Consider the following 12356-nt stretch of genomic DNA (forward strand, 5'->3'; position numbering starts at 1 on the left):
CACCTGTCTATTATAGTACAATAACTATTATAATAAGGTTATGGCTTTTTAGTAGCGGTTTTCGGAGCAGCAGCTACCATCCACTGGCTCAGTGGGTTACGTGATGTGTGTCAAAGGCAGAAGCGCCTTCGGAGGCACCTCTGGCATCGCGATGCAGATCGTGCCTGCATATGGATACGGATTTGGGGTTCGGGTTCGGCCTAACCATATGACGGTGGCTAAGGGAATTACCCTACCATCCGTCTCCATCCGTATTCTTCCCATGGCGACAGCCCACCATCGCCATCTCGCCATGACCGTTGCCATTTGGCTGCGAAAATCTATCAGCATCACGAAGCGGACGCTGGGCTTCCAAAACTTTGAATACTAATACCTGTTAGGGATGACCAGGCGCATCGGCATCGCATCGGCTCCGAATCCGTCGTCAACCTGTCCGCAATGCCGGCTGTAGTTGCATGACAACATCTCCATCGCACACCTCCATCTCCATATGGCCAAAGTCCCAGTACCCCGCTCCCTGCGAGCCCACATCTTGTAGCACAGGTAGTTGCAATGACGGATTTTGACTCTTTGGCCCTAAAAGCACACCGGCGAAGGTGCAGTTTTTCAGCTCAGTTTTCAGTTTTCAGTTGTTGGTTTTTGGTTTTCATTTTTCAGCTAGCTACAAAATGTGCCAGTCGCGCGCTTGGGTCAAGATGGCTAAGACGGCGACTCAAATGGCTAAAACGGCTAGGGAGACGGCGTGTGGACGGTGCTCACGCGTCTCGCTGCCCACGAACTCCATATGAATGGAAAAAATAGTTGGCTCCAGGCGCCGGGCTACTGGATGCCCTAACTCTGGGCAATCGATTCGGAAAGGCTTAGATTGATGATGGTGACATGATGCAACGATAACGCCCATGAAAAGATTGATCATTATGCCCAGAGATACATTTTCCAGATATTTCGGTGACCTTGGGCCCGCAGATGGGCTAATATCCAAATTAAAATCATTAACCTGCGTTTCTATTAAGAACAGCTAGTTGCAATATATTTATATTTATATTTTATCACCATATATATTAATCTAGTCCTTAAACTTGCCGAAGGACTTTAAAGATATGTGTGAAGTTAATGAGCATGATATAAAAACGTTAAGGAATATGCATATTTTTTTAATAATAATTAACACACTGCTATAATTATCCAACCAGCTTGGTAATTACGTTCCAAATGACACACCCCCATAAACGAATACGTATTATTCCCGTGATCCTATAACTTGTTTAATTCGGCAAACAAATTGAAGTACATTAGGTGTTTTATCAGCTGACCTCTGACATTTGCAAGTTCACTTTAAAGCGGGTACTATTTAGTTTTTTCATCGCTCGAAAGATAAATTCTAATCTGAATCCGTTTTGTGTGCGCGAATAAATAATCACAACCTGCCAATAAATCGTAGTACCCGATTTAGTGGAGTGTGCGTGTATAAAACCACGAGCGACGTAAAATAAACAACAACAAATATATTAAGCTACTAGCATTGGTTGTATTATTTGTCGTTTTTGTTTTTTATTTTCCGTTTCTGTTTTTGTTGCCGTTGTATTTTACTTGCCGCGTCTTTGGATTTTTGAGGCAATATCCGAGACGATTTCTGTTAAATCATACGCCGTGTGTGTATATAAACGAAGACGAGTCTCTTTGGCGCTTAGTGCGGCAACGTCCACTTCGCCAGCTGCATCCCAGCCAGATCTCTTCCCGAGCCCAAGTCCACCAGCCAGTGCAGTAAGTCCAAGCTTATCCAAGTGGTCCAGTGGTCCAGTGGTGATATCCGACTGATGGCCGAATAAATGGTCAAAGTGTTCCACTGTGTTACCAAAAGACATTCAGTGATTTGATGTGATCAACTCCATAGGCCGTTAATTAAGGCCAGAAAATGTGAATCGATGCAATTAACCAAGTGAATGGTCCAAAGTGAACTCAGTGCTTGCCCAAGAACTCGTCTTAAATAAACATAAATATGGAAGGATTCACTAAACTTTTAATCGAAGTTACACTTTAGAGTTGGAATATTTGGAAATTCTGTTTTAATGTGTGGATACAGCAAAACTTAATCCAAATATTACCAAAAAAAAAATACTATTAACTAATGCAACATTTTTTTTAATCAGTAATAAGCTAAGGAAATTTTAAATAATCAAAAACTTGCTCAGTTTTACGACGCTTGATTTTGCATATTTTATACATTTCATATTCGCATGCATTTTAAATCAGTAAAAAACAAAGATGCAGCATTTTATAAATTTTAATAAGAAATTGGCCAATTTTGGGATCGCCAAACTTAAATAATTATTAGCTTTTTCCATTACGACCCACGCAGATTTGACCTTGTATTTACATTTAGCCGGCTATCACACTTAAATATATATAGATATTTGTTGTTAAAAAAGTAGAAAGTGAATGACTGTGACGCAAGTAATTAAATCCTCACCAAGTCCAGAAAAAGTTACAAAATGACAGAATCGCAAAGCTAAAAAATAAACAACGCTAATTCAGGTTAAACCCGAAATAATACGCCTCATAAAATCTCACGGTTTCTAACTGCGTATATTTTTTATATATTTTTAAAAATTATTTTCGGAGAAGATCAATTGATTTAAGCCTTGAAAAAGCATTCTTTTCACAAGTCCGTTTACCCGTTTTTTGCATTTCTTTGTAATCAATTTAGACGAGAAACAAGTTTCGCAGATCCGGGGCCTGAATGCCATTTGCATTTCGTTGTTAATCTGTCAAAATTCATTTAGTTAAGTACCTTGAATAAGAATTAAATTAAGAATGATTGTATCTGAAATCAGCCAGATCCTTGTGAGTTGTTCGAAAATATGGCCAGCACTTGGTAATCTATGCAAAGTGTCCATAAATACCCAATTAAAAGCGGCGCAAAAATGTAAATTAGATTGTTCGTAACATGTCTATTTGAGAAACGAGCGATCATCTTACCAAATCGGCGCCTATCCGAAATTGGCCAAAACCGACTCATGCTAACTGCCCATAACTGATGGCCAACAATGCAAGTCAGCCGCATTTCACCAATTTGTCAGCGCAGTGCATTGAATAGCCAAGTTATGAGTGCCCGAGCCCAGACATGGAATGTCGGCTAAATCAATCGCTGGAGGAGATCACTAGTTTTGCACATTTTGCACAATACACAAATGTGTGGCTATATGCATACGTGGTGGTCTAATCACCTGTTCGCCGTGATTAATACGAAGATATACGCCTATGCGAGGCGCTGAAATGTCAAAAGTTCAGGGTGAAGCCATCAATGTCCAAGTTGTTTTTATTAACGCTCAATCGTTAGCCAACACAATCGAATATGATTTCTGGCCAACAGCGCAGGGATCACCCATTCTATCTATTTCGACACCCAAATCAATAATCGCTTTTCAGAGCTATAATTGCCCAATTATAGAATGATGATTGTGTACCTATAAATATCTATCTCATAGCTCCTAATTCTATAGCTTGTCTTTTAATCCATACAAGCCATTAATGTGTTTGTTTAGCAATTAAATAAATGAGCCGAACTATTAATCTTGCGAACCAAATAACTATATCGTGATAAAACTATGGCCAAAATAAATGAGCAATTTTTTGACATGGTGAACCAATTTTTATCAAATTGGCCATAATTATGCAGTCATATCAAACCCAACCGCAAAAACCAAAAAAAAAGAAGCAAACTGAGATATCAGGCCAATGTTTTCGAACCTCCAAAAAGCCAAAAAATTGGGTCGCTGAAGATTAAGCGAACGGAAAGCTGGGAGCAAAAGAGATACCATATTAATCGCGTTGAATATGAATCGGATGTATGAATGGGCGGTGTTTCGTCACAATCATCTACAGTGGAGCTCTTGCCAAATGTGAGGTGTTTGTATTTACAAGCAAAAAGTTGTTTCCATTTCGGGGAATTCAGCAAGATCACACAAATGAAAGGGAAATTACGAGAAGGAAATTTCAAGAACACGAAAACAGATAAAAGTTACTAATTTTTCTGATTAATGTGGGATTTATTCATGGCAGAGAAGAAGTGCTTAGCATTGGGTTCTAATAACCAGTGACGTAAGAACAAAAACAGAAGACTTCACACGCCAAATCATCCGTAATCAAATGGTACTTTTTCGCCCCTCGTTAGCTTAATGCTTGGAATAACCTAGACAAAAGGGGCCACAATCAATAAAAAAAAAAGAAAAACACCTAATCATCCGGGGCCCAACTTCAAATGCGAGATGGCAAAAAACAAGAGGAGCCGAGAGCCATCGGATTGCAGAAGCCAATGCCAAACAAAGGCCCCAAATACCCAAATCGAAGCCCCTTTATCAACTGGCGGCTAAGCATATAGGCATTCGTCACTAGTTGTTTCGCCGCCCTGCTCCCTTCGTGCGCGAGTCTTGAATTTATGGATTTTGAAATCCGCAGCATCTTTCCCATTTGTTTCTTCTCTCTTAAAGGTTAGTTGTATTATTTAAAAACCAAACCCGTTTTAGTGGCGCTGGTGCAGCACCCTCCATTCGTCGGGCAAAAGAGGTCCGTCCGGCTGCTCGCAGCTCGTGTAAACACTCGACAGGTTGCACTCAACCGTAATTAGCGATAAAGAAGATCTTACCTCACCCAGCGCTAGAGATCGCTTGACAAGCCCGACCTATGCAAATATATGTCTGGATATTCGGTGAATTAATTTTTCGTCACCTTCGCGCTGATTGATATATGGCCCTCTTTGATCCCATCGAAAGCGCCCTTTTCGCAGATCTTGATCCAGTGAGTCACCCAAAGGTGGAAGGTTACTGACGTGATTAAACAACCGCCGCAGTACCGAATTGGCCATAAACTTAATTTACACAAATATTATCTTGTTTTTACTGAGACCAAGGGGAATATCATTTTTAATTTAATTTTTGAGTCAGCTTTAAGATATAACAGTCCTTAGCTATAGGTCAGCGATAACTAATAAATATGTTAATAACTTTAAATACTTCAATAATAAATATTGAAGCAATAAATTAAGCTGTTCAATTCGGAAGATCATAAACACCACCATATCATATATTATCATCATATATTAAGCACACTTTAATTGACTGTTTTTCAGAATAAAGCTCAAGACTTACATTTAAGATGGTCAACGTCGGCCACATTTTCGTGTGGGCCTTGCTCTTGGTGAGTACATCCACCGATATCCATCTAGAAACCATTAAATTGCGGATTATTATTTCGCATAACTGTCAAGGTCACCACTTGGGGCAATGATCTGAGTGATGATGAGGCGCTCAATGACGTTTTGGGCGAACTTGAGTTTGACGACTCCTCGCCGAGATTAGCGCGCGACACTTCTCTGTCGGCCAAGCACATCGAGAAGATCGATGTGAAATGCGACCAAGGTGGTGGTATGATGGTCGAGGTTGAGTTCTCCGAGGACTTCGAGGGAGTCATCTACAGCCAGGGATACTTCAGCGACGCCAAGTGCAAGTGGGTATACACCATTGATAGCTCCGAATCCCCCCCTTTAACAACCATCTTTAATTAGCTACGTGAAGGGCGACAGATCGGGACGCAGTTTCACTTTCACAGTGCCATACGATGGATGCGGCAGCAAGCCCTCGTGCTCCGTTTGCGCCTCAATCGAGAACATCCTGATCATCCAGGACGACAGGGACATACAAAACAGCTTCGATATAGCACGGAAAATATCGTGCAGTCGAGGCGATGAACGTGAGAAGACTGTATATTTCAAGCCATTTGTCGTGGACATGCTCGAGGTTATATCGGTGGATACACCGAGTGGGCCGGTAGAGTGCTGGATGGAGATCGGCACGGGAACTCCTCCCAATGTCAAGCCCATCCAGGGCACTCTAACCCTGGGAACTGACATCACCTTCACCATCAACGTTAAGCACTCGGAACAGGCATGGGATATAAACATACTGCAATGCTATGCCTCCGATGACATGGACTTTGAGGCCAGGACGACGAAGAGATTGCAGCTGTCGGACAAGAGGGGATGCTCGATAAAGGAGAAAATCTTTGGGGAATGGCGAAAGTTTGAGGCGGGCTCCAGTCTAACATCCACCTACTACAATACACTCAAGGCATTTAGGTTCCCCGACCGATCTCAGGTGTATCTGAAGTGTGACATTGAACTCTGCAATGGAGCGTGTAAGAGGGACTACACTTGCGGCAGTCTCAGGTCGTTGCCATGCCCCGAAGGATCAACTGATCCTCAGTGTCTACAGGACCATCTAATTTCACCAAAGCCTCGCTGCTACCCTGGCTCCAGGGAGCCAGGCTGCCCAAAGCCCACTTCCCCTCCACCCACAACGATCAGAATACCAATAGCCTCAACATTCACGCCCAGGCCACGATGCTATCCTGGATCCAGCGATCCAAGCTGTTCGGAAACTCCGCAAACTACGTCCCCACCCAGTTGTCCTTTGGGCTCAACTGATCCTCGCTGTCGCGTTGCGCCGCCGGCAACAACAAAGCCAAGGTGTTTTTCCGGATCAAGGGATCCGGAATGTCAACCAGCTACCTATCTTCCACCAACCACGAGAAGATCTTCGACCAAGCCGCGTTGCTACCCAGGATCAACCGATCCTGATTGTCAACCGGCAACAAGGGCACCTATTACCACAGTAAGGCCAAGATGCTATCCAGGATCCGATGACCCGGAGTGTCAGCCTGCAACATACGTTCCGCCAACAACGAGGAGACCGTCCATTACTACGCAGAGGCCACGTTGTTACCCGGGATCAACAGATCCAGAGTGTCAACCCAGAACAAGGCCAACGATTACCACATCGCAGCCAAGATGTTCTCAAGGATCCACTGACCCTGAGTGTCAACCTGTTACTTATCTTCCACCAACAACAAGAAGAACTCCCATTCCGACAACCAGAGTTCCAGTAACAACATCAAAGCCAAATTGCTATCCTGGCTCAACGGATACTCGTTGCCCACAAACTCCAAGACCAATGTGTTATCCTGGATCACCAGATCCTTCCTGTCAACCCGCAACGCGTATAACTCAGAAGCCACCCACTTCTCCACAGCCAAAATGCTATCCCGGCTCATCCGATCCAGAGTGCCTCAATTGCTATCCGGGTTCTCCCGATCCGAGATGTCCCAAAGTGCCAACGACAAAGAAAGCTGGATGCTATGATGGTTCGGATGACCCTAGATGTCAACCCGCTACCTACTTACCGCCTTCGACTCGTCGACCACCGACAATTGCACCGCGACCACGGTGTTATCCTGGATCAACGGATCCCAGTTGTCCGCGGCAAACTCAACCAACCACCCGGACACCTATTACTACTATTAAGCCCAGGTGTTTCCCAGGCTCCAATGATCCCGAATGCCAACCAGCTACGACTAGGCGGCCCGTAACTACCTCCAAGCCAAATTGTTATCCTGGTTCGACAGACAGGCGCTGCCCCCAAGAACCCGTGACGACATCAAAGCCGAGATGTTATCCTGGCTCAACGGACCCTGAATGTCAGCCTGCTACTATTGTCCCACCAACTACGGTTCGAACGACAATAACAACGTCGAGGCCAAGGTGTTACCCGGGTTCCAGCGATCCTAGTTGCCAGCCTCCGACAACAAGAAGGCCAATAACCACGCCTAAGCCAAACTGTTATCCGGGCTCCACAGATAGTCGCTGCTCGCAGACACCGCAAACTACGCCACAACCTAGGTGTTACCCTGGATCCACAGATCCTGACTGTCAGCCTGCAACTTACCTTCCACCAGCAACAGCAAGAACCACGATTGCTACTACCAAACCAAGGTGTTATCCTGGTTCAAGCGATCCATACTGCCAGCCACCAACAACAAGGAAACCAAATTGTTATCCTGGATCCACCGACAGTCGCTGTCCACAAAACCCACCTACTACAGCAAAGCCAAAGTGCTATCCCGGTTCAACAGATCTGGAGTGCCTGAATTGTTACCCTGGTTCACCCGATCCTAGATGTCCTAAGGTCCCAACCACGAAAAAGGCAGGATGCTTTGATGGTTCCGATGATCCCAGGTGTCAACCTGCCACTTACTTGCCGCCATCAACAAAGCGGACTCCTACAATTGCTCCTAAACCAAGGTGCTACCCAGGATCAAAAGATCCGGGATGCCCACAGATTACAACAAGGGCACCCACTTCCACGGCTAGACCACGCTGCTACCCAGGATCCACTGACCCCGAGTGTCAGCCTGCTACTTCCTCGCCTCCGATAACAAGAGTACCTGTAACAACTAGGATTCCTTTAACAACAGCTAAGCCGACGTGTTATCCTGGATCACGGGAACCTGGATGCCAACCTGCAACTAGGCCACCAATTACCACCTCCAAGCCAAGATGCTATCCAGGATCTCTAGACCCCGAGTGTCAGCCATCAACTTACCTTCCGCCAACTTCTGTTAGAACCACCGTGCCAACTATTCCGACGACCAGAATTCCCGTAACTACATCAAAGCCAAATTGCTATCCGGGCTCAACAGACCGACGCTGTCCAAAGGAACCCGTTGCAACACAAAAGCCTAGATGTTACCCTGGCTCACCAAACCCAGAATGTCAACAGCCTCCTACAACTAGAACACCTGTGACAACATCCAAGCCAAATTGTTATCCAGGCTCCACCGATAGTCGCTGTCCCCAGAAACCACCTACTACGCTAAAACCGAAGTGCTCCCCTGGCTCTTCAGATCCTGAGTGCCTGAATTGTTATCCTGGCTCTCCTGATCCGAGATGCCCCAAAGTTCCTACCACAAAGAAATCCGGATGCTTTGAGGGCTCACAAGATCCAAGGTGTCAGCCTGCCACTTTTTTGCCACCATCATCTCGTCGCCCTCCCACAATTGCACCCAAGCCCAGATGCTACCCAGGATCTAAAGATCCCAGTTGTCCACAACCAACTCAACCAATCACGACTCGGGTACCTATAACTACACAGAAACCTAGATGTTATCCGGGATCTACTGCCCCCGAATGTCAACCAGCTACTATTCCCACCCCTACCTCCACAAGGCCTATAACTACTATAACTACATCGAAGCCAAGTTGTTATCCTGGCTCGACAGACAGACGATGCCCGCAGATACCAGTGACTACAACAAAGCCTAGATGTTATCCTGGCTCCACTGACCCACAGTGTCAGCCTGCAACTTACTTGCCCCCAACGACAGTTACTACAGTCAGGCCAAGGTGTTATCCAGGATCCAATGATCCCGGTTGCCAGCCTCCTCAAACAACTAAAACGCCGATAACCACATCAAAGCCTGTTTGCTATTTAGGATCAACGGATAGTCGTTGCCGCCAGAATCCGCCAACGACTCAAAAACCGAAATGCTTTGTGGGCTCTACAGATCCTGAGTGCCAACCAGCCACGTATCTCCCTCCAACAACCGTATCACCCACCATCCCAACGACCAAACCAAGGTGCTATCCTGGATCAACCGACTCCAGCTGTCAACCTAAAACCTATTCTCCACCGACTTCAAGACCTGTTATAACTACATCGAAGCCAAGATGTTATCCGGGCTCACCAGATCCTGAGTGTCAGCCTGCAACTTACCTTCCTCCCACAACATCACGCACAACGATTCCTCCAACACGACCAAGGTGCTATCCTGGTTCCAGTGATCCTAGCTGCCAGCCAACAACCAACTTGCCACCGACAACTCGAACACCTACAACCAGACGCACGACCATTCCCGTTACGAAGCCAAGGTGTTATCCGGGATCCAGTGACCCAGAATGTCAACCAGCAACCTATTTGCCGCCCACAACAAGAGTACCTGTAACTACATCTAAGCCAAACTGCTATCCAGGCTCTACAGATAGTCGTTGCCCTCAGAAGCCACCTACTACTCCGCAACCCAAGTGTTATCCTGGCTCATCAGATCCGGAGTGCCTCAATTGCTATCCCGGTTCGCCCGATCCAAGATGTCCAAAAATCCCAACCACAAAGAAAGCAGGATGCTTTGAGGGTTCAGATGATCCAAATTGCCAACCCGCCACCTATTTACCTCCATCGTCACGTCGGCCACCCACTACTGCCCCCAAGCCGAGATGTTATCCAGGATCTACAGATCCCAGTTGTCCGCAACCAACTCAACCTACCACAACAAGGACACCATTAACTACATCTAGGCCTAGGTGTTATCCCGGGAGTACAGATCGCGAATGCCAACCAGCCACATATTCCCCACCGACATCTAGATCACAAATAACTACCCTGAAACCCAGATGTTATCCTGGGTCAAGGGACCCTGAATGTCAGCCAGCAACTTATGTGCCTCCAACTACAAGGACTCCTGTGACAACATCCAAGCCAAATTGCTATCCAGGCTCCACGGATAAACGTTGTCCGCAGGAAATCGCAACAACACAAAAGCCCAGATGTTATCCTGGCTCACCGGATCCCGAATGTCAGCCCGCAACTTACCTTCCTCCCACAACCTCACGCACAACGATTCCTCCGGCTAGACCTAGGTGCTATCCGGGTTCCAGTGATCCTAGCTGCCTGCCAACAACGAACTTGCCACCGACAACTCGAACGCCTGTAACCACGAGGAAGCCAAATTGTTATCCGGGATCAACAGATAGTCGGTGCCCACAGACGCCTCAAACGACGCTAAGGCCAAAATGTTACCCAGGATCCACAGATCCCGACTGTCAGCCTACCACGTATCTTCCGCCATCTACACCAAGGCCAACAGTTCCTACAACCCAGCCTAGGTGTTATCCAGGATCAAGCGATCCCTATTGCCAACCACCAACAACAGCTCCTCTCACAACCCCAAAACCAAATTGTTACCCAGGTTCCACGGATAGTCGTTGCCCACAGAGGCCACCAACTACTTCGCAGCCCAAATGCTTCCCTGGATCATCAGATCCGGAGTGTCTGAATTGTTACCCTGGTTCGCCCGATCCCAGATGTCCTAAAGTGCCAACCACAAGGAAGGCAGGATGTTCAGATGGCTCCGATGATCCAAGATGCCAGCCAGCCACGTACTTGCCACCTTCAACTACAAGAGCACCTAAGCCAAATTGCTACCCGGGATCAATTGATCCTAGGTGTCCGCAACCAACTCAGGCGACAACCCTAAGAACGCCAGTTACCACGACGAGGTGTTACCCAGGCTCTCCAGATCCTGACTGCCAACCAGCAACAAGAGCACCTGTCACAACTTTGAGGCCAAGATGTTATCCCGGCTCCAATGATCCCGAATGCCTGCCGTCAACTTATTCTCCTCCTACAACAAGAATTCCAGTAACCACATCTAGTCCAAATTGTTTTCCGGGCTCGAAGGATACGCGCTGTCCACAGGCGCCAGTAACTACACAGAGACCCAGGTGTTACCCGGGTTCGAAGGATCCTGAGTGCCAACCCGCTACCTACCTCCCACCGACAACGGCAAGGACAACGATTCCGACGGTCAGGCCAAGATGTTATCCGGGCTCCAATGATCCAGATTGTCAACCAGCTACGAACAGGCCTCCAGTAACTAAAACGCCTATCACCACGCCCAAGCCCCGCTGCTATCCGGGCTCCAATGATCCGTCTTGCCAGCCCGCTACCTATCTTCCACCAACAACTGCTAGCAGGTGCTATCCTGGTTCCAGCGATCCTAAATGTCAACCTGCCACCTATGCTCCTCCCTCGACCAGAGCTCCTTTAACTACTTCCAGGCCCAATTGTTACCCCGGCTCCACGGATAGTCGCTGTCCCCAGACACCGCCAACGACACCTAGACCAAGGTGTTATCCGGGATCATCGGATCCTGAGTGCCTGCCAGGAACAACGTCCAGACCTCCGATTGCCGGAACCACGCCAGTATACTGCTACCCAGGGTCCATCGATCCACGCTGCCCTGACTCCGGATACAGGGGCACAAGCCGAATTCCAGCCACATATCTGCCGCCACTGAGTGATCCTGGCTACGATAGAACCATTCGGAATGCGAAGACCCTGTTCTTCAACGAAATCAATCACTTGGCCTTCACCGACAACAACGTCTTCGAGCTCGACGATGACGAAGTCGAGAGCTCGAGGGTCAAGCGCGAGTTGAAACCCGACGAGGATGACCTGCTGTCCAAGAGGATCATGAAGCGCGAGTCCAACCAGGAGCACAATTCCGAGCAGGAAGTGATTTCCCTGACCCTCGGGGTCAGAACTGGCATCAGTGTGAAGTAGTCGTTGAAGGTCTAGTAGATTGTAAGGCATACAAATATTATAATATCATCATACACCGATATGTATTTACCTAGAATGATATTCATTAAATATAAACTATGTACAAATGTAATCCTTGAATCAATT

General features: G+C 46.7%; 1 protein-coding gene across 1 annotated transcript; it reads left to right on the forward strand.

Annotated features, from left to right (window-relative positions):
* The first annotated feature begins 1695 nt into the window (after positions 1-1695).
* Positions 1696-12336, forward strand: LOC117139846 (mucin-2). The gene is made up of 4 exons (XM_033302492.1): positions 1696-1764; positions 5129-5196; positions 5267-5505; positions 5564-12336. Exons 2-4 carry the CDS (start codon positions 5155-5157, stop codon positions 12228-12230), a joined length of 6948 nt encoding a protein of 2315 aa, XP_033158383.1. The 5' UTR covers positions 1696-1764; positions 5129-5154; the 3' UTR covers positions 12231-12336.
* Positions 12337-12356: the final 20 nt, after the last annotated feature.

The sequence above is a fragment of the Drosophila mauritiana genome, chromosome 3L (genome assembly GCF_004382145.1).
Source record: "Drosophila mauritiana strain mau12 chromosome 3L, ASM438214v1, whole genome shotgun sequence".
NCBI classification, from domain to species: Eukaryota; Metazoa; Arthropoda; class Insecta; order Diptera; family Drosophilidae; genus Drosophila; species Drosophila mauritiana.